The following is a 21,472-nucleotide window of genomic DNA, read 5'->3' on the forward strand; positions in this document are numbered from 1 at the left end:
ATTTTGAACCTACAGGACACAGTGCTAGAATATCCTCTGACAAACGTACCTACAAACTGTATATGCAGCACCCAGGAAAGTTAATCCAGCCCACATTGGGTGTGACAGATAAACTGTACAGATTGTTGGCTCTATGCTAGGGTTGCCACCCGTCCTGTAAAATACAGAATCGTCCTTATTTGTCAATTGAACGTTGCATTCTGTATTGAACCAATACGGGATGCGATTTGGTCAATATTTCCATAAATGTCTAATAGGCCTATACATGTAGTTTGATTCTCTCCAATAATTAAAAAAACTGTCATACAAAGCCGCCCCTCCCAAAAGGGGCATGTATACACATGCAAAACACACACACTCGAGTGCCTTCAACAGCATCCAGCCCCTTGTGTTTCAGGACAAACTGAATGGGATGTGAGTGGATCCCTGCGTAGTCACCAGGATCTCCAGCTACCTCAGAGACAGGCCGCAGTATGTTAGGCTGAAGAACGTGATATCAGACACTGTGATCAGCAGCACTGGAACACCCCAAGGCACGGTGCTGGTCTCTCTTCTCGTCACCGTGCACATTGCGGATTTCTGCTACAACTCGGAGCTGTGTCACATTCAGAGGTTTGCCGATGATACAGCTATCATGGGGTGTAGAAAGGACGACAGAGGAGGAGTATAGGAGCCTGGTGAGGGATTTTAGTGCTGTTTAGTGCCACAGGAACCATCTGCAGCTGAACACCTCAAAGAGGTTGAGAAGTTGGTCATGGACTTTGAGAGGGCCAGATCAAGGTCACTGGCTGGACAGCAAGCTGGACTGAACTTGTAATCTTGACCTCAAGCAAGGACCAGAGCAAGCTGTACTTCCTGTGGAGGTCCTTTATCATCTGCAGGAAACCCCTGTTGTCTGTTGTCACCAGTGTCCTGTTCTACACCGTGGTGTGCTGGGGGGCAGCATATCCAAGCAGGACACATCCAGGGTAAACAAACAAATGTGGCTGGTTCCATGGTTGGCCTGAAGCTGGGCTCTCTATTGACAGTGGCAGAGAAGAGGACAATGGACAAACTACTGGACATTACTGCTGGATTACTGGACACCGTCATCAGCAACCAGAGGAGTCTTTTCAGACTGCTCCTTCCTGTAAAAACTCATCTGACCCTCATTTTGGGGGGTGGGGGGGGGGACAGAGGATGTTATGGAGAAGTGGCCAACAGGTGCAGAAACATAATTATAAAAATATGCCTCACTTTTCATATATTCTTTATTGTTTTCTAGTTTCCTATTACTTTTTCTTTGGACTGGAATGTTTTAAAAATATTATAAAAATAAAAAAACGTCACCACAGAATCAGAGACGTCAGAGCTCTCGAAGAAGAATTAAAACAACATTGAGGCGACGTATAGGATTTTGCTTAATTTTGATACATTCAAGGCCTCTTACTTTAACAGAAATAGGCCTATTGCTTCTCGTGTTAATTATTTTTGAAAACCGAATAGTCAAATCTTAAATGGTGATTTGAGAATTAATAATGAAAACTTTCACTTTTCGCGTTTTAGGCCTGGCTAGTAGGATAGGTCCGCTCTCCCAGTCATTAGACGGCTAAACCACCCACGTAGGCCCACACTTAACTCATTGGCTTAGTGTGAAAGTTTGAATTTTCTGTGGCATGTTGTGGACTTGTTTGATCTCGCCTGCTTACACACATCATTACTCCTAGTGATCAAATAGCTTCATTACAGTAAAAGACGTAGCACGAGACTTGATTAATTTAATGAATTTCGTGTGAATCAACGTCTTTTGAGTTTATTTCATCGCGTAGACAACATGAGTAATAATTTTCTAGCCAATGCCACTCTATAATATGCAGTATAAATAGTAAAGCGCATTGTAACATGTTTATTCTTTAATTGTTATATGTCATTATGAGCCGTCTGCATACTGAAGAAATATTTTGAGTTATTTACTACGCCCCAGTTATTTACTACGCCCCAGTACCGATCATCGGAAGGTTTTAGCCTAAAACGCAAGAGAAAGTGAAAGCTTTTTAACAAGTGGAAGTAACGTCGTCGCATTTGTTGATTCATCATTACCAAAATCTGAGTATGTGGTAAAACATGTGTGATACTCTATCACGAGGCTTCTCTTCGTTTTCGTTGCACTGGATATGCGTGCAGGAATTCTAACGTTATTTGTCATTACAACTGAATTTTCCCTTATTTTCAGAGGAAAATGCGGTAAGTTTCGAAATTATTTATCATTCTGTGTATTATACGTACGTATAACATTTATATTTAAATGAACGTTATAAACGGTCTTGGCGAATATAACCAGTCTATCGTTAAAGCGTTTTTGTTCACGCACAACACGTTGACGTTATGAAGATGGGAAGAGTGGCTAGTGTTATAGTGTTTACTGCACAAAGCAAAGTCATATTTAGCATGGCAGCAAAATATGACTACGCACAACTCATCTTTTGATTAGTAAAGCGAGCATGAGTTTAAAAGTCCATGTCAGTCCCAAAGTCAACATAGAGACAGGCTAAGCATTCACACATATGAATTGGAAGTAGGAAAAAGATGTATACAAACACTTGTTTATATGGTTTGCATGTAGGTATTACTACTAGTGAAAATATTAGCTAGCTAGCTTAACTGAACAGTTAATATATAGAGTAGCAAACAACAAACAAGTTTCGTGTTACTGTATGCATCACTGTCGATTTAACACAGCTAACGTCATATCTATTAACAGGTTTAATTTGCTAAGGCATAACTATTTTGCAAGTAGTGGGTAGATGTAAACAGCACGAAATCATTAGATACTGCGTTATACGGTTTCTAAGTGTACTGCATGCTTGGGGTGCTTCATGGACGTATCCTGCAAAGTTGAGCAGGCTATGGTTGCATTTACAACTAACAAAACAAAAAAATAAATGTGTGCTGAGTGTTTTAACTGCAGAATCTTTTCATACTGATTCTATTTACACTGCAGCAGTGCCTCCTCAGGTGTCTTTATTTTGAGATGTGAATCAGAGACGCAATAAATGATGTCACATTTCAGAAGCCTTTAAATCAGCAGTGTAAGGGCATCTATAGTCTATTTCTAATGTAACTTTCATTTCTATCATGTGTTTAATGTTGTATAAGTGAATGTATATTAGCAACATTAGGAAGATGGTCCCAAAAGATATTTATGTCCAGTCAAAATAACTTTTCCATAGAGCATATTTAATGATGAGTGATGTGTGATCTGTTTTGCTAGTGTAATGAGGGGTCATAAGTAGCAGGGGTGAGGGTGGTAGAGGGTGTATATGTTTATTGTCCATACTAAATAAACAAACACTAACAGAGACAGGAACACCCTGGGAGGGGAAGACCAATAAGAAGAGTGGTGCTTTCTAGAAGTCTTGTTCTCTGTGCGTCTCTCTCTCTCTCTCTCTCTCTCTCTCTTAATTGCTCGCTCGCTCTCGCTTGCTCTCTGGAGCCTCAACAATATGGCAGGATCTGTGCAGGGATGATGTGTATGTATGTACATGCATACACTATATTGCCAAAAGTATTTGCTCACCTTCCTTGACTCACATTTGATCTTAAGTGGCATTCCATTCCTAATCTAAAGGGTTCAATATGACGTTGGTCCACCCTTTGCAGCTAGAACAGCTTCATCTCTTCTGGGAAGGCTGTCCACAAGGTTTAGGAATGTGTTTATGGGGATTTTTAACCATTCTTCCAAATGTGCAATTGTGAGGCCACATATTGATGTTGGACGAGAAGGCCTGGCTCTCATGGGAGCATGGAATTGTCCAAAATGTCTTGGTATGCTGAAGCATTCAGAGTTCCTTTCACTGGAACTAAGGGGCCAAGCCCAGATTCTGAAAAACAACCCCACACCACTATCCACCCTCTACCAAACTTTACACTTGGCACAATGCAGTCAGACAAGTGCCGTTTTCCTGGCAACCGCCAAACCTGTTGCCATTGCTGCTGTTCCCAAACACTTCCATTTTCTTATAATACAGCTGACAGTTCACTGTGGAATATTTAGGAGTGATGAAATTTCACGACTGGATTTGTTGCACAGGTGGCATCCTATCACAGTTCCACACTGGAATTCACTGAGCTCCTGAGAGCGAATCATACATCCATCCATCCATCCACAAATATCAAATAAATAAAAGATGTAGTCCCTACCACATTAAAACAGAAAAATAAATAATTGCACATTAATATAAATTAACATAAATAATAGTAGTGCACTCTGGAATTCACATTTAGAAGTTAAAAAAGGCTAGTGCAAAAAGTGTATTTTAAGTATACTTTAAACAACTTTAAGTAACTAACTTTTAAGTCTTTAAGTAACTAAAACTTCAGTATTAGAGTAGAGTTCAGTATTCATAGATGATTGATCCGCTGTAGTACGATCACTCTTATTTTTCTCCCTGTATGCTGTCGCACTTACGGCTCTTAAACCAAGAATATGACAAACGTGTATATATATATACACATGACATAATTTTGTATGCTATAATACTAGAAATGGTAATAATCACCAACCTCTTGGAATGTTTTGTACAAATCTGCGTGCCTTCAGGTGTTTGGCCAGATTCGTTGTGTTAAGCTAGGTTTAAACTTTCGCGAGTGACCGTAGCGCGCGAGTCCGCACACCTCGCGTGACCCTGCTCGAACGGTGGAGGCGTTCAACTTACCGCGTCTCACATTCTGTGCAGTGTTGTCCGAAACGATATGTGGTAGTATAAAGAAACACCCCTCAAAAACAGGGGAAGAAACATTTACCTGAGGAATTTTAATGTTGCTTTGTGTTTCAGGTTTGAAAAGTGCTGGAATTTAGATTAAAGTGCTTGAAACAAATAGCTGTCTAACTGAACAGTTCTCTTGTATTATGTTAACAAATACGAGCCTCTTGTAATTCCAGGACGAAACATGAGAGAACGTGAAGACGTTAAGATTGGGGGTTTAGAAAATAAACAACCATTAAATAATGTGAATTTTAAAAAGCGAATCATTTCGAGTATATGTATAAATATTTAACTAAAGTTTAACGTGCTGGGAAATATTGAAATGGACCTTGAAAGTGACGTACAAGTGCTTTAATTCCACCTTGTTAACGTGTATGAACCCATAGCGTGGAAACAAATGACAAGCCTGTGGGTCTGCACATGCGCAAAACCGCAAACTAGCACAACTCGATGCAAAGTACAACTCGACAGAACACCGGCAAACATGACTTTGTTCATTGCGCTGCGGCAGTTACAAGTCGAGTTACAAAATTCGAGAGGTGCACTGTAACGTGGCTTGCGCCACGGAGCGAGGAGACGGACACAATTGCAGAGATGAGCGAGATTTAATACGGGGAATACCAAAAGCAGAGTCGTAATACCGGGCGCAGGTCATATCGGGAAGGCAGTCCATACAAGAAATAACAACAGACATACTCGGACAGATAAACCAAACACGACGGGGAAACACGGAACAGGCAGGAATGCAGGCAGCGGAAACAATACTCACAACGAACAGGTATAACAAAGCACAAGGCACGAAGTAGAAAAAATCACGGATGACACGACTGGGGAATGACGGGACTTTATACATAGAAACTAACTAGGGACAGGTGATGGCACTGACACTGGGCGTGGTAACAAACAAGGAAACACGAAGACAAACGAGCAGGGCGGGACAAACAGGCAGGAAACACGGACATGAGGGAACCCAGAGTGACAGCTACGAGAGGGGGCGTTGCCCTACGTGACAGAACCCCCCCTCAAAGCGTGCCACTCCGGGGCACGCAAGGGCAGACAGGACAGGGACAGCGGACACAGGACAGACCGGAGGGACAGGACCAGACAAAATAGGACGGGGGACCTGGGACACGGCAGGGACCGGAGACAGGGAGACAGGCCAAGAGCTGGGCCGGGACACGGCATGACACGGGACACAGGGGGGCAGGACAGGGCCAGGGCGAGGCACAGGAGCAGGACTGGACCGGACAGGACTGGGGACAGACACTGGAGCGGGGCCAGGGGACAGGGCAGAGGTAAACACTGAGGCAAACACGGCCTGGACGATGGTGACGGGGACAGGAACAAGGTGGGTAACAACTTGGGGAACAGACACGGGGACGGGGACAGAGACGACACCACAGGAAACAGACACAGGAACAGGAACATGGACACGAACAGACACAACCACGGGGACAGGGACCAAAACAAAACCAGGGACGGGACCAGGGAGCAAGGGGAACACGGCCAACGGAACATAGGAGGTACATGGCGGAGCAGGGGGAACACAAAGTCCATGCCCAACAGGGGGCAGCACAGTCTCTTGGGGCACAGGCGCGGCCGGGCGGCGGGCAGCGGGCACAGGCGCGGCCGGGCGGCGGGCAGCGGGCACAGGCGCGGCCGGGCGGCGGGCAGCGGGCACAGGCGCGGCCGGGCGGCGGGCAGCGGGCACAGGCGCGGCCGGGCGGCGGGCAGCGGGCACAGGCGCAGCCGGGCGGCGGGCAGCGGGCACAGGCGCAGCCGGGCGGCGGGCAGCGGGCACAGGCGCAGCCGGGCGGCGGGCAGCGGGCACAGGCGGAGCCGGGCGGCGGGCAGCGGGCACAGGCAGGGTCCGCTGGCGGGCAGCGGGAACAGGCAGGGTCCGCTGGCGGGCAGCGGGAACAGGCAGGGTCCGCTGGCGGGCAGCGGGAACAGGCAGGGTCCGCTGGCGGGCAGCGGGAACAGGAACCGGCGTGGACGACCCCTCCTGGGTCGCGGGGACAGGAACCGGCGTGGACGACCCCTCCTGGGTCGCGGGGACAGGAACCGGCGTGGACGACCCCTCCTGGGTCGCGGGGACAGGAACCGGCGTGGACGACCCCTCCTGGGTCGCGGGGACAGGAACCGGCGTGGACGACCCCTCCTGGGTCGCGGGGACAGGAACCGGCGTGGACGACCTCTCCTGGGTCGCGGGGACAGGAACCGGCGTGGACGACCCCTCCTGGGTCGCGGGGACAGGAACCGGCGTGAACGACCTCTCCTGGGTCGCGGGGACAGGAACCGGCGTGGACGACCCCTCCTGGGTCGCGGGGACAGGAACCGGCGTGGACGACCCCTCCTGGGTCGCGGGGACAGGAACCGGCGTGAACGACCTCTCCTGGGTCGCGGGGACAGGAACCGGCACGGACTGCCTACGGGCAGCGGGGACAGGAACAGGCACGAACTGCCTACGGGCAGCGGGGACAGGAATCCGAGGTGAGGAGATGCACTCGGGGGGCGGAGCCACCAAGCCGACGTTCTCGGGGGGCGGAACCGCCATGCTGACGTCCTCGGGGGGCGGAACCGCCAAGCCGACGTCCTCGGGGGGCGGAACCGCCAAGCCGACGTCCTCGGGGGGCGGAACCGCCAAGCCGACGTCCTCGGGGGGCGGAGCCACTATACTGACGTCATCGGGGGGCGTGTCCGCCAAGCCGACGTCCTCGGGGGGCGGAGCCACCATACTGACGTCATCGGGGGGCGTGTCCGCCAAGCCGACGTCCTCGGGGGGCGGAGCCACCATACTGACGTCATCGGGGGGCGTGTCCGCCAAGCCGACGTGGCTGGTACTCCCCCCCAAAAAATACATGGGGGTGTACTGTGGAGTAGCCGGCGGGATCAGCGATGTTAAGTCCTCCTCCTCAGTGTCCGGGTTGAGCCTGGAAGAACACACAGACACAGAAGCCTCTCGGTTGCTCTCTCTGCGACGGCTCCGCCTCCTCCGAGGCGTCGGGAGCTCGCAGTGGCCACCGAGAGCAAACCGAGGGTTAAGCCAACGCTCGTCTGTGCGCTCATTCCGTCTGCCCGCTGCTTGCACCACAGGTTGCTCATGCCTGTGGTGTTCGCCAAGCCGGGCAGACACGTAGCGCTCAATAGGAGTCTCGACGCGAAAGCCAGTCGAAACCAAAAGTGACTGGGCTTTCGTTGGTGCGCGTCGAGACTTCCGTGTTCCCACAGCGCCAGGGGTATTCCTGTCTCCGGCTCGTTCGCGCTGTAACACTTGAGAGTTAAACTGCACGGAAGCAGCCAACAACTCGTTACAGCGACTAAACTCACCGGAGTCTCGCTCTCTCGCTGTGTCCTGGATAGATCCGTGATTATGTAACGTGGCTTGCGCCACGGAGCGAGGAGACGGACACAATTGCAGAGATGAGCGAGATTTAATACGGGGAATACCAAAAGCAGAGTCGTAATACCGGGCGCAGGTCATATCGGGAAGGCAGTCCATACAAGAAATAACAACAGACATACTCGGACAGATAAACCAAACACGACGGGGAAACACGGAACAGGCAGGAATGCAGGCAGCGGAAACAATACTCACAACGAACAGGTATAACAAAGCACAAGGCACGAAGTAGAAAAAATCACGGATGACACGACTGGGGAATGACGGGACTTTATACATAGAAACTAACTAGGGACAGGTGATGGCACTGACACTGGGCGTGGTAACAAACAAGGAAACACGAAGACAAACGAGCAGGGCGGGACAAACAGGCAGGAAACACGGACATGAGGGAACCCAGAGTGACAGCTACGAGAGGGGGCGTTGCCCTACGTGACATGCACGACCTCGTGAGTCGACAGCGCGCGAGGCCACCGCGATTACATCATTTTCGCCGCGCGGACCCTCGCGCTGCTCGCGGCGCGTCAGGTATAAACCAGGCTTTAGCGCCCTTCGTTGAAATGTTCCGAAAGCACCGCCTGCAAACTGGCTTGTTCATGTCCTTCGGTTTTCCATCTGTATGCTTTGAATCCAAAGTATTTCCACACACCACTTCTGCTGCTTTCCTTGTTTATTAAGACGGGCTGCGAACACACTGCGTTTGCTTTAGCTGCCATTTTAGCATTACAAACTGTCCTGTGCATTACGGCACCTTGGGTGGGTCAAACGAAAGCGCATTTTATGTAAAAAGAATCGATTGGCTCCTTTGGTTGGTACAGCTTTAAAGCACCGTTTGCAGACCGGTTTTGATGTGTCCACGGGGTTGCCATGACTGTCTGAAATGTATGCAAAATAATTCCATATTTCGCTTCGTGCGTGTAGTTTTTCAACAAATTGAGAACGGTTCGCAATATTGCTTGTATTAGCAGCCATCCTACACGTTTTGTTCTTATTCTGCAGAAAGGAGGCAAGCGCTGCACTGCTGTACGCGCACACTGCCCCCGTGTGGCACTCTTTGGAAATACTGCTCTTAAAAAAAAAAAAAAAAAAAACGCACTCAGTCCTATAGCACCGATACTAAGCAAATTGGGTATAGTACCGTTTTTAATGACGAAGTATCGCGATACTACTCTAGTATCGGTATACCGTGCAACACTAGACGAGAGATATAATTGTTTTTTGGTACTTGAGGAACCGACACAGTTTCAATCCGGTGTGACCTAGGTGATGTCGCCCTGCAGCTCGCAGTCGGTTTAGCCTGTGTGTCTGCTGCCTGGTCTTAGCTCTGGTTTGTCAATCCCCATCTACACTACCACTATTAAGCCTAGCAGATATGCTACTAGAAATGAGAGCAGCACCCTCCCAAGAGGGGTGAATGCCATCCAACTTCCAGGCCTGCCCTCAAAACGTGTTCAGTTGTCTGTATAACCCACATTGTTTTCTGAGCACCATTTAGACATCCAGCAGTGTAGCGCCCAAAACCTGCTGTAGGTTTCGGCGCCACACCGAACTGGAATTGGGCCAGAGCATATTACATCATCTGACATCGTCCCCGCTAACTCACACACCTCTTTAATATTACCTTGCGTAATCTCTGACTGCCTTAACCCCACATCATTGGTGCCGACGTGTATGACTATCTTGGAGTATTTACGTGTAGCCAGCATCTTTAGATTAGCCCTGATGTCAGGCGCTCTAGCCCCTGGGATACACTGGACTATGGCTGCTGGTGTGTCTAGAGGGGTCGCTACATTCACGTGTCAGCTGTCAGTCTCCTATAGCTCTTTTAACGGGTCGCTCAGTCGGTGTATTACTGAGTGGGGCAAACCTGTTTGACACGGGAACCTGAGACGAACGGTGCTCAGCCCTACGGTGATGCCGCCGAGACGTCACCCATTCTCCCCGCTGCGAGGGCTCTAATGCCTGAGCTGAGGGCTCGCTAGCTACGGCTGTGCCAACCAGGTCTGCTACACTAGGTGCTACTGACTCTGTAGGACTTTCTAAATCCCGGATGCGCTCCTTTGAATGCAAAATCTTCTCCGTCAGGTTAATGATTAATCTACACTTTTCACATATAAAATAACCACTACTGATGAAAGAAGAGTAACTATACATGCCACACTCAGCACAAGCAACAAGTGACTCAGACATGTTGGAATACTTCGCTTCGGTTAAGTTGAACGTCGATGTTTTTTGAAGGTCAAAAAGGTCGTTTAATGCCTTGTGGAGATTGAGGGAGTCTGAGTTATGTGTAGATATATCCAGAAAAGATCTGTAGATATATCAGATATAAACAAACAGATAAAAAAAGTACGAAAAAGCACCCTGCAGCATCGTCAGCAGGAAGCAACTTACTACTTAACAAGGAACTAAATAAGACACAGCAGGAGACAGTAATGGAGGTACAAATGTCAAGGGAGTGACAGGCTGAACTATAAACTAAAGCACAAAAATTGTGACCCTTTACTGTTCTATCTCCCAGTGAACCGAGCTTTATCTTCTGATGATTTCTTTTGGTTTGCCTGATTATGGTTTGGAAATATTAGTTTGGAGTCAAATCATCCAGTTTTTCTGTAGTGTTTTAGAATGAATCATGCAGTGCCCTATGCTTAATTTCTGACACATTCACTTAATTTTGATGCCATGTTTCCCACTGTCACAATGCTGCTTAATATAAAATGTTTTATTGAACACCATCTGTTTAACACATTTCTGATTACAGTGACGTTTGTGCATGTGCTTCAATGCAAATGATTTCTGAACATTTGTACAAAGGATTTGAGTTGATCAGTTTCACAAATGTGCTTAGGCCTACTTGCTTTTCAGTCATGGTTTATGACTTACAAGGACTTGTGATGGGGTGTAGCCTAATGTAATGATTTCACAGGGCCTTGGCGATGGCTCTGTTTTAAGTAGTGTCAAATACTCTGAAATTCATGTAAATCTTTCAAAGATTCAACTTTTCACTAATGTTATACAATTGGTTTGCTGATAATATATTTTGTAATGAAAAACAGTATTCAATTTAAGAAAAGTGGAACGTTGATCTAGGCTATGTGTCTATGGCTATGTACTTTTATGTGTACACATACACACACCTTAAAGATGGTGCATTTATCTTTGTGCTTAGGATGTTTTCAATAGACAGCCATCTCTGTATTGCTTGTTTTCTGTAGATGACGAATGACAGCTGAAGGATTGCCTAATACTCGCTGCAGCTTTTCTGAATTAGTTGGCTCTGTTGTACTTGACAATTTTCCAAGGTGAACAGAGAAAGGATTTTGTTGACTTTAACATCCCAGCGCAGATATGAAATTAGAGTCCCTCAAGTTGATCAAATGTTAGTGGGCAGAGTGAATGTCTTAAAAATGCACTTGTGCTACAATGTTATTGTAACTGTTAATTGTTAACTATTGTTATTATTAACTATTAATTATCTCATCACAGTGAAGTACAATAGACATATATTACTAAAATTATTTCTGGTAATGTTAAAATGTTAAAACCATTGCTTTTTTTGGTCATTATTTTTCATAAAAAGAAGTAAGAATTATTAATAATAATTAATAATAATTCAAATATTTAGCAGTGGTGGCTCTATTTCCCTGATAAACCTTCATCTATGAAGGGTTTCTTTGTTTTTGGGTGCTGCTGTTCCTGAATTTCACTGCCATAATGAACTAATCACTTCTCTCTGTTTATGACTTATACTGAGCTTTTAAAGGGCATGAGAGTTAATCTGATTGGATATTGGGGCGACACCTTTTGATTCAGTGTAATGCACTGCCCCTGCCACTGGTCATGAAAATAGCGAACAACACCCTTGCATGTCTGTGTGCCAAGTTTGCACTTTATTTCTGCTCATGAACTGTGTCCATTAAAAACTAACCTCAAAGGCTGGAATTCATTCATTCATCAGCATCCTGAGAAATTCTCAGATTTGCGAAGTATAGATTACATATTTAATCTATATGTCTATGACATTCATATAAAGACTTCCTTTTAGCCTTTCTTTTCCTGCCCTCTCTGGGCGTACTTTGACCCGTGTTCATGAGATTCCCACACAAGGCAAGCAGGATCCCTGCAGAGAGCACATACCACAAACATATCTTCACAGACTGTTTCACAACTTCCTGAGCTGTTCACTCCTACAGCCCTTTCATTAGCACGATCACGATGATCTTTAGCGAATTAGTCTATCAAAAGCCCAACAGTTAACACAGTTAACAAATGTTGTTTACTGTAAAGCTCATAGCTTTTGATAATAGCACCACCTTGTTTCTCAGTTGTTTAATCAGGTTAAAACAGTCATGAACTACTAACTTATTAAATGTATGAAGACAAAATTATTAATATTTATCAGTTTGTCTTTTCTTGTGAAGGCAGCAGAATAAATATAATCAGTAAGTCTAATGAAAGTGTCTGCTGTATGTGTGCTGCAAAGGGCAAGATTCTTCATGTTCTACTGAGCCAAGAATTAAAGACATGAATGGGAGTAAAGGGAGTGAAATGAGCAAAATCGCCATTGCTGGATTTGTGAAACAATATCACTGTGAAGTATAAAAATCTGTTATTTTCTCCTGCCTTGTCTTAGGTTAGTAGTAAATGTAGTATACCCAGTTTAGTGTGTTAGTGTTTGCTGCTGGTTCTGAGTAATCTTACAATAAACTTCCAAACTGGGGCTTTAAATTTGTGCTCCGCATGTAACAAAATTCTATGGTTGCAGGCAGGGGCTTGTGCACCTAACCCTAAGTGAACATATTTTTTAAGCGTTAAATAATCAGCTCGTTACAGCTCGTTCAGCAGATTTCTGTTACCAACAGACAACTGTTGGTACTGACTAGAACATTGTGTTTCTGATAATTTGACCACAAGAATACATTTAACAAAAGTGCGTGTATGAGTATTTTGTTATTTTGCCTGTGTGTGTGTGCGTGTGTGTGTGTGTGTGTGTGTGTGTGTGTGTGTGTGTGTGTGTGTGTGTGTGTGTGTGTGTGTGTGTGTGTGTGTGTGTGGTGGGTCTTCTGTGTTTTAGTGCCTGAAGTGCTTTAAATCTTTCTTTTCAGATGGATGCAAGGAGCCAGATCAGAGGCCCAACACGAAGCCAGTAGGAAATTCCTCGTATACCTCACAGTCCAGATTTCGTATGGAGTGTATGAATGACTACGTCCGGAAGGCTGGAACATCCAACCTCTTCCAATGTGTGTTTAGAAATGACGCATATGAATGGAAGAATTATCCTCGCTTAGACTGTATACGTAAGTTAGCCGCAACTTATTTTTCATAAGCTTAGGCGTAAAGTTGAGAGCAGGCCATATGAAAGTTTATTACACACACTACGGTAATCACACACAGGGTAGCGGGACGCAAGTCAGAACATTGACTGACAAGGACGCTAGACAACTTGCACACTTAAATACAAAAACATAAATTATGTGCAACATAACATTACCAAGATGAGAGACAGGTGATGCAAATCACAGAGATGCACACGAACATAAAACACAGACGGACGTAAACACACACACACCAACACGCCTGAAGGGAGGAGTCAGGAGTACCGTGCTATTTAGTCTCATTTCATTTCTTTATTTAGTTATTTTCTTCACTTATTTAATTAATTATTTATTTATTTTTTTGTTTTAGTTACATATGCACTTTGTTTGATTTAGGTTGTTAAAGGCATTGTTTGGAAAAAATTAATTTCCAAAATTTCCCACTTACCTCAAATGTTTGGTAAAGACATGTTTGGTAATCAATTTTTCCTTTATTAGTTTCACACCACAAATATGAGGCTAATTTAACTTTAAATAACTTTAATGACATTTAATCCACGAAGGCGAGGGTGGTAGAGGCACGTCTCTAATGTCCATAGTGCACAAAACAGGAAGGTGCTGGCAACACAGTATTAGTCCAAGTGCACAATAAACTAAATAATAATCCTCAGAGTCTTTTAGGCAGCAGCAGGCGGCAGCACAGAGCAGTGACATCAGCAAGCTTTGGTGGCTTGAGTAAACGAAACAGGTCCAATGCACAGCACTGGTGGTATGGACCTGTGGGCTTAAGTGTAGGGTGAAATGACTGAAAGAGAATGTGAAACAGGCAATGGCATGGGATGGCAATGATGAAAGAGCGTGACTAGTAAGGGTGTGATTGAGAGCAGGGGAGTGGCGTAGTGTGAGGGTGTGTGAGTGTGAGTCTCCCCTATGCTCTGGGACTGGACTGCCGTGACGCACACAAATTGATAAAAGGTGGTGGTGTTTGTTTCACCAGGATTCACTAAGAGTAGGACACTTAGAAGCTTTCCGTGAGTGTAAAATGTCTAATCATGAATATGAAGTTACTTTGATTTCACCTCAATCTCAGCGTCATTAATAAAGGAAATATTGCTATCACTTATAAAATATTGACTGACTACAATTGAGGTAAGGGGAAACCTGTAGAGTTTATTTATTTTTTACTGAACAATATCCTGGGTTAATTTTAAATGATTGAGTCGTTTCACATTATCTAGTGACTGCTAAAATGTAAAAGCTAAATGTGACTGGCAGGGAGTGCGAAATAAAGTGGAAGCGATCACGCCGTCTCAGGGAAAAGGAAGTTTTAATGAATAAAGTGAGCAAACCAAAAAACCTGTGACAAGATCCAAATTAAGGATACAATGACCAGCGGTAAACTGGTACAAAGACAAGACATATATATAGACAAACAAACAAAGGGATGAACACAACGCAACAACAACAAGACAACTGCCCCTGTGGACGGGGGCGACCAGTAGGGGGCCCGCTGTACCGTGACACTAAAAACATTCATTAATTTATAATACTGTACACTGACAGAGGCTTTCACAATACTGCACAACCTACCTACACAATATCAGTCATACAGTTAGAATATCATAGTTTAGTATTAATTATCATAAGTGTCTAGCAACATTTGAGGGGGGAATATAGACAGTAGCCTATCATAAATGGATAAACAATGCATAAAGAGTTTAGAAATCTAATGCTTTGCTAAGTGTAATGTGAGGTTTTTGGATGCAGGATGCTGAGGTGAGAGCAGGTTTAGTTGACGTTTATTACTCAATGTAGACATGCGCATACTTATTGGACTGGTCAGGGAAACATGGTCTCACAATAACGACATGTATCCATGACAACAACTAACAACCAATACGGACAACACTCATCAATCATCGGACAGCATCAATCATCAACATCTAAATACACAAACAATAAAAAAATACAAGTGCAACGTGTGCATCACGGTGACGAGACAAGAGACAGGTGCTAGGAGTAACACAAACGAACATAGACAAACATACACATGCAGACTTGCCGGGGGAGGGGGGTCAGGGGCGGTACCGTGACATTAAAATAATTACGATAGGCTGGGTCAGTTGTGTTGTTACTTACGGCAGTTTTGTTGTGTTAATACCAATTTAATACATATTTCAGCTCATCCATTATTGCCAGCCATGAATAAAGTGTATCCTGTGTTATGGCTCTTGGCCATTGAGTGTGGTCTTAATGCCTACTTATCTTGCAGCTGATCCAAAGCGGAGAACTACCCAAGGTAAGCTTTTTGCACATCTAGTTCTCTTTTAACTTAGGCTTAAAGAAAGAACATCTTATCAACTTATCTGTGGATCTGAAATATGCACACACCGGCCACTTTATTAGGTACAACTTGTTAGTACTGGGTTGGACCCCCTTTTGCCTTCAGAACTGTCTTAATCCTTCATGGCATAGATTCAACAAGGTACTGTAAACATTCCTCAGAGAGTCTGGTCCATATTGACATGATAGTATCACACAGTTGCTGCAGATTTGTCGGCTGCACATCCATGATGTGAATCTCCCGTTCCACCACATCTCAAAGGTGCTCTATTGGACTGAGATCTGGTGACTATGGAGGCCATTCGAGTACAGTGAACTCATTGTCGTGTTCAAGAAACCAATCTGAGATGATTCGCGCTTTTACATGATGTGTTATCCTGCTGCATTTAGCCATCAGAAGATACACTGTGGTCAGAGGGTACACTGTGGTCATAAAGGGATGGACATGGTCAGTTACAATGTGGCGTTGACACAATGCTCCTTTGGTACTAATGGGCCCATAGTGTGCCAGGAAAATATCCCTCACACCATTGCACTACCATGACCACAAAGCAAGATGGATCCATGTTTTCATGTTGATGCCAAATTCTGACCCCACCATCCGAATGTTGCAGCAGAAATCGAGACTGATCAGACAAGGCAACGTTTTTCCAGTTTTCTGTTGTCCAATTTTGGTGAGCCTATGTGAATTGTAGCCTCAGTTTCCTGTTCTTAGCTGACAGGAGTGACACCTGGTGTGTCTTCTGCTGCTGTAGCCCATCTGCTTCAAGGTTCGAAGTGTTGTGCGTTCACAGATGTTCTTAATGCCTCGGTTGTAATGTCTAGTTATTTGAGTTACTGTTGCCGTTCTATCAGCTTGAACCAGTATGGCCATTCTCCTCCGACCTCTGACATCAACAACACATTTGCGCCCACAGAACTGCCGCTCACTGGATATTTTCTCTTTTTCTGACCATTCTCTGTAAACCCTAGAGATGGTTGTGTGTGAAAATCCCAGTAGATCAGCATTTTCTGGTCCTGTCAGACCAGCCTGTCTGGCACTAACAACCATGCCATGTTCAAAGTCACATAAATCACCTTTCTTCCCTATTCGAACTGCAGCAGATCGTCTTGGCCATGTCTAAGTGTCTAAATGCATTGAGTTGCTGCCATGTGATTGGCTCAATCGATATGTGCATTAATGAGCAGTTGGTCAGATGTACCTAATAAAGTGGCCGTGAGTATACATGTAGACATGCTCCTTAAGGTAACAGTCTTATCCCCCATTGTCTTTGGCATTATGTACGTGGCTAGCAACTGTGGCTGACAGACTGAACTGATATCGTCCATAGCAGAGAAAGCTATGCTTTCACTTGTTCTTCTGTATAACTGTCTCTTTCCCTCACACTCTCTTTCCCTCCCTCTCTCTCTGTGCCTATAGGTACATCTGCTTCTCTTTACTCTAGTGGTCTGGTCAATTTGTAAATTTTAATGTTTGTCATATGTAAAGAGCACATGTAGAATCAGTATGAAATTTGAACTGAAGGGAGATTTGCAAACAGAGTCATAACAACATAACAGCAATATGGTCAAAAGGACTGAAAAGTAGCTGGAGAATTCCAGACTGTTCTGGTGTGAACATGGACCATTGCTTCAAAACTCTGCTTGAGAGCAAGATGCTTCGCTAGCACAGGATTAAAATGTGAAGTACAAAATGTTAAATATTACTTTACAGTTACACACACACCATCCCACACATCTGGCCCACCTCTCATTGCTCCCTCATCCACACCGGCAGTGAAGACAACTACAACCAGACAGAGCTCTCCAACGACTCCTGGTATGGATGACTTAATAACTTGTGCATGTGTGCGCACGCGCGCGCGCGCGCGTGTGTGTGTGTGTGTGTGTGTGTGTGTGTGTGTGTGTGTGTGTGTGTGTGTGTGTGTGTGCGTGTGTGTGTGCGTGTGTGTGTTGTTCATGTGTCTCAGTTGGGCCAACGCTGACGTTGCCTGTGTGATGCACTCCTTTTGACCTATGACAGGGCATATTGGCTTTACAACAACTCATGCAGTTACCAAAGCAACTGGGACTGCCATTTACTCCACTGTGAGGACCACAGCAAAAGGGGAGGAGCCAATGACCACAGCCAATAGGACTGTAATTTCATCACCCAGTACCTTGACAGTCAGAAAATACCCGAGTACAGAGTCCCCTGAGTTCAAGTACTCGGGGAGCATCAGTTCCACCACAGCAGGTGAAGCCCCTGTGTCCTTCTGCCTCATCTACCTACAGGAAAACTAATGATCTACCTCATTATTTTAAACTAAACCAATCCATCAACGGGCCCTGTTAAACATTCACCTCAACTCTTTCCTTTTCATAACAAATGTGGGTGTGGGATCCCAGTAAGGTGATCTTTGTTTAATCTCTTGTCACAAAATTACATTACAACATTCATTCATCCTAATTGCAACATGCAATAACTGCATGATCCATTAATTATATTAAGCCCTTATTTAAACTTCAGGTTCATGTTTTAGATGTTTAAAGAGGACAGAAAGCACCTTCTGCTTAGGGTGGATGGATAAAAGTCACTTTATCTGTTCAGCTATGGCATTTCAGATTCAGCCATTTCAAATAGAAGCACACCAAAAGTGATACTCCTATTAAGCCAAAAAGCGAACTGGCTTTCTTTGAAACAAGCATAACTATTGAATTATTAATTATAATTATTCTAACCCACCTCATTCATCATTCAAAGGAGGTTCATTCTAAACCCCTGCCAGCTCTTTACTAATTTTTCATGCGCATACAAGACACAGTCAAACTTGTATGCTCAGACTACAGCTACGTAGTCTGCATCCATAAATCTTCCAAACAGGCAACTGAACCATTAATTATTCGCTACGGTGGATTGAATATTCATTCGGGCTGTGTTGATAAACTTGCTCTCAGGTACTTTTTGGAAGGAATCTACAAGTGCTCTGAATGAACTGGTGTGAGGCGAACTGCTACTTAATAACTTTCTTTTTCCAACAAACCTGTCATGCATTACTCTTCTCTGATTTGCGGTCACCTGCTTAGCATTTCGCCGCATGTTGCACAAAATCAACATGATCAACACACCAATACTTTACTGACACGTTACCAGTAAGCACACGTCACACATTCTGTTTGACCATCAGGTACTCACTTCGTTGTGGCTCACTTTTAAGTCAGTCTCTCTCTTTTGTCTGTCTTTCTCTCAGGAAATGGTGATAATGACGTACACCACGATCCGTGTAAGTGCTTCCTTTGCCTGCAATTAATGTTCCATTTGCGATGTCATCCATTGATGCGCTCACCTGTTAGTTTCAGTCTCTCTGTCTGTCTAATAGCTTTCCTATGTCTCTGATTTAGACAAAGGTGGCATTACTACAGGGGTTGTCTTTGTCCTTATCGTTGTCTTAGGAGCAACAGTAGCCCTTCTTCTCTGGTGCCGACGGTAAGGGTTTGCGGTGTGAGTCATATGTGATGGGTGTTGTTAATGTTTCTAAAGTAATTATTTTCTCTCTTTTTCTCACTTAAAGGCGCCAAGTTTCTTCCACTCAAACATTAGAGATGACACCACAGAGGCCAGAGTCAGATTACTCCCTGTTAAACCCAGCCAGTGGTACGAGAAGCAACCCTTCAGATACAAGCCAAGAAACACCTGTCTATTGAGACTGCCCCATGTGTACATAAGTATAAAAGGAAGAGTGGGCAGAATACACACTCAATATCCTGCATGTATACTCCCTGTACATTGTGTATTGTTTTTGTTCATTAGTTTCTGTCGTTTGAGTACATTACATCAATGTACATCTATCTTGATTTTGCGTGTACCATGCTGTACTGGACATAAACTTCTCATGAGAATGTGAGTTTCAGTATATTTAACATACTGCAAGAAGGCCAGACTCATGGGAAGAGGAAATTGTGAAGGTTAAAGAAGGTTAAATTAGCTCATGTCCACCACTACTAATGTGTTCATATCATTGTATATCATGTATATCATATTACTGATGACCATGTACGGCAGCAGCAGGATGCGTTGTGAAGTCCTCATGTCCATCTCAGCAGCGAGCGCTTCAGCTTTGGCAGGACAGGAGCACATAGCTAAAGCAACAGTGGTACTTTTTAGGGCCAAAAATGACATGTTCTTGAAAGCACAAGTCCATGACTTGGTTGAAAGCTCACTGAGCAGCATGTATTTAACTTAATAAAAAGATGAAAATGAGAATTAAGGTAAACATGTCCTTGCAGGAACTACATTGCCTGCATTGGCTTGTCTGGGGTAATATCCAGCATCACGTAGCATTTATATAAGTCACAGACTTCTTGTGTTCTTTGATTGTCCTGGATTGTCCTTCGATGTTATAATAAATGACATACCACTTCCTGGTGTAGTTTTGTTCAGCAACTTCTGGTCTTCCTCTGTATTTATGCAAGAAATGATCAACCAGCACTGGGGCTTCAGAGTTGGCTCTTAGAGCTCAATGTCGCTGTCTTTCTACTTCTACAGTAAACATGCACAATAATAATAATAATAATAATAATAATAATAATAATAATAATAATACATTTTATTTAATGGCGCCTTTCAAGTCACTCAAGGTCACCTTACATCTCACATTAAAATAACAATAAACAGTAAACCCATACAGAGAATATATAAACAATCCACTTTGTAAAAAATACAATAAAATAAACACAGTCAATTAAATGAATAAGCAATTTTAAAAATATGAGTTTTTAAAGCAGATTTAAACTCTGCGATTGAATCCAGCATCCGAATATGATAAGGTAGTGAATTCCAAAGGTTAGGTGCAGCATGAGAGAAAGCCCTAGAACCCACTGTGCTAAGCTTAATGACAGGAAGTGCCAATAAGCGTGCTGATGAAGACCGCAGAGAACGGGATGGGGTGTATATCTGAAGGAGATCTGCTAAATAGCCAGGAGAGAGGTTATGTAGTGCCTTAAAAGTTAAAAGCAAAATTTTAAACTGAATCCGCTCCAACACAGGAAGCCAGTGCAGCTGAATCAACAGAGGTGTAACATGATCAAAAGATTTTGAGCGTGTAATAATTCGTGCTGCAGAATTCTGAACTAGCTGGAGTCTGTGAATAATCTTTTTAGGAATGCCTACCAAAATTGAATTACAGTAGTCAATGCGCGATGTAACCAGAGCATTAACTAAAACCTCTGCTGAGTATCGTGTTAAAATAGGACGTAGTCTGGAGATATTTCGCAAATGATAAAAGGCAGTCCGAGAGACCTTGCTGATATGATCAGAGAAAGAGAGTGTACTATCTAAAATAACACCAAGACTCTTAACCTGCGTAGAGACAGGTATAGTGATTCCAGCAATGAGAAGAGAACAAGGTGAAACTTTTGAGATAGTGGACTTAGAACCCACAAGAAGTACCTCAGTCTTACTGTTGTTGAATTTTAAGTAGTTCCTTGTCATCCATAAGTGTAGATCATGGATACAGGCAGTAAGTGAATCCAAAGTAAGAACAGAGGCTGATTTGCTGGACACATAGAGCTGTGTATCATCAGCATAACAGTGAAAATGAATCCCATGATATCGAAAAATATTGCCAAGAGGAAGAAGATATATAATAAAATAAAAGTGGCCCTAATACTGAACCCTGTGGTACACC

The 21,472-nt window shown here is 44.2% G+C and overlaps 1 protein-coding gene across 3 annotated transcripts; it reads left to right on the forward strand.

Annotated features, from left to right (window-relative positions):
- Positions 1 to 1,743: 1,743 nt before the first annotated feature.
- Positions 1,744 to 20,229, forward strand: il15ra (interleukin 15 receptor subunit alpha). Of its 3 annotated transcripts, XM_077004669.1 has the most exons (8): positions 1,744 to 2,223; positions 13,254 to 13,445; positions 15,736 to 15,762; positions 17,521 to 17,625; positions 17,830 to 18,042; positions 19,037 to 19,069; positions 19,188 to 19,272; positions 19,358 to 20,229. In XM_077004669.1, the coding sequence occupies exons 1-8, from the start codon at positions 2,154 to 2,156 to the stop codon at positions 19,488 to 19,490; spliced, it is 858 nt and encodes a 285-aa protein (XP_076860784.1). In that variant the 5' UTR covers positions 1,744 to 2,153; the 3' UTR covers positions 19,491 to 20,229. The 3 variants fall into 3 exon arrangements, with proteins under 3 accessions (XP_076860784.1, XP_076860785.1, XP_076860786.1); XM_077004670.1 differs by lacking the exon at positions 17,830 to 18,042 and having other exon boundaries at positions 1,746 to 2,223; XM_077004671.1 differs by lacking the exons at positions 17,521 to 17,625; positions 17,830 to 18,042 and having other exon boundaries at positions 1,748 to 2,223.
- The last annotated feature ends 1,243 nt before the right edge of the window (positions 20,230 to 21,472 follow it).

Source organism: Brachyhypopomus gauderio, chromosome 5, assembly GCF_052324685.1.
Source record: "Brachyhypopomus gauderio isolate BG-103 chromosome 5, BGAUD_0.2, whole genome shotgun sequence".
In the NCBI taxonomy this organism is placed as follows: Eukaryota; Metazoa; Chordata; class Actinopteri; order Gymnotiformes; family Hypopomidae; genus Brachyhypopomus; species Brachyhypopomus gauderio.

Excerpts from the sequence above, each read along its gene's own strand:
- il15ra (XM_077004669.1), top strand. The coding sequence starts at position 2,154 with ATGCGTGCAGGAATTCTAACGTTATTTGTCATTACAACTGAATTTTCC. Across the intron at positions 15,763-17,520 it reads AAAGCGGAGAACTACCCAAG|TTACACACACACCATCCCAC; the intron begins GTAAGCTTTTTG and ends ATTACTTTACAG. Across the intron at positions 19,273-19,357 it reads CTTCTTCTCTGGTGCCGACG|GCGCCAAGTTTCTTCCACTC; the intron begins GTAAGGGTTTGC and ends TCTCACTTAAAG.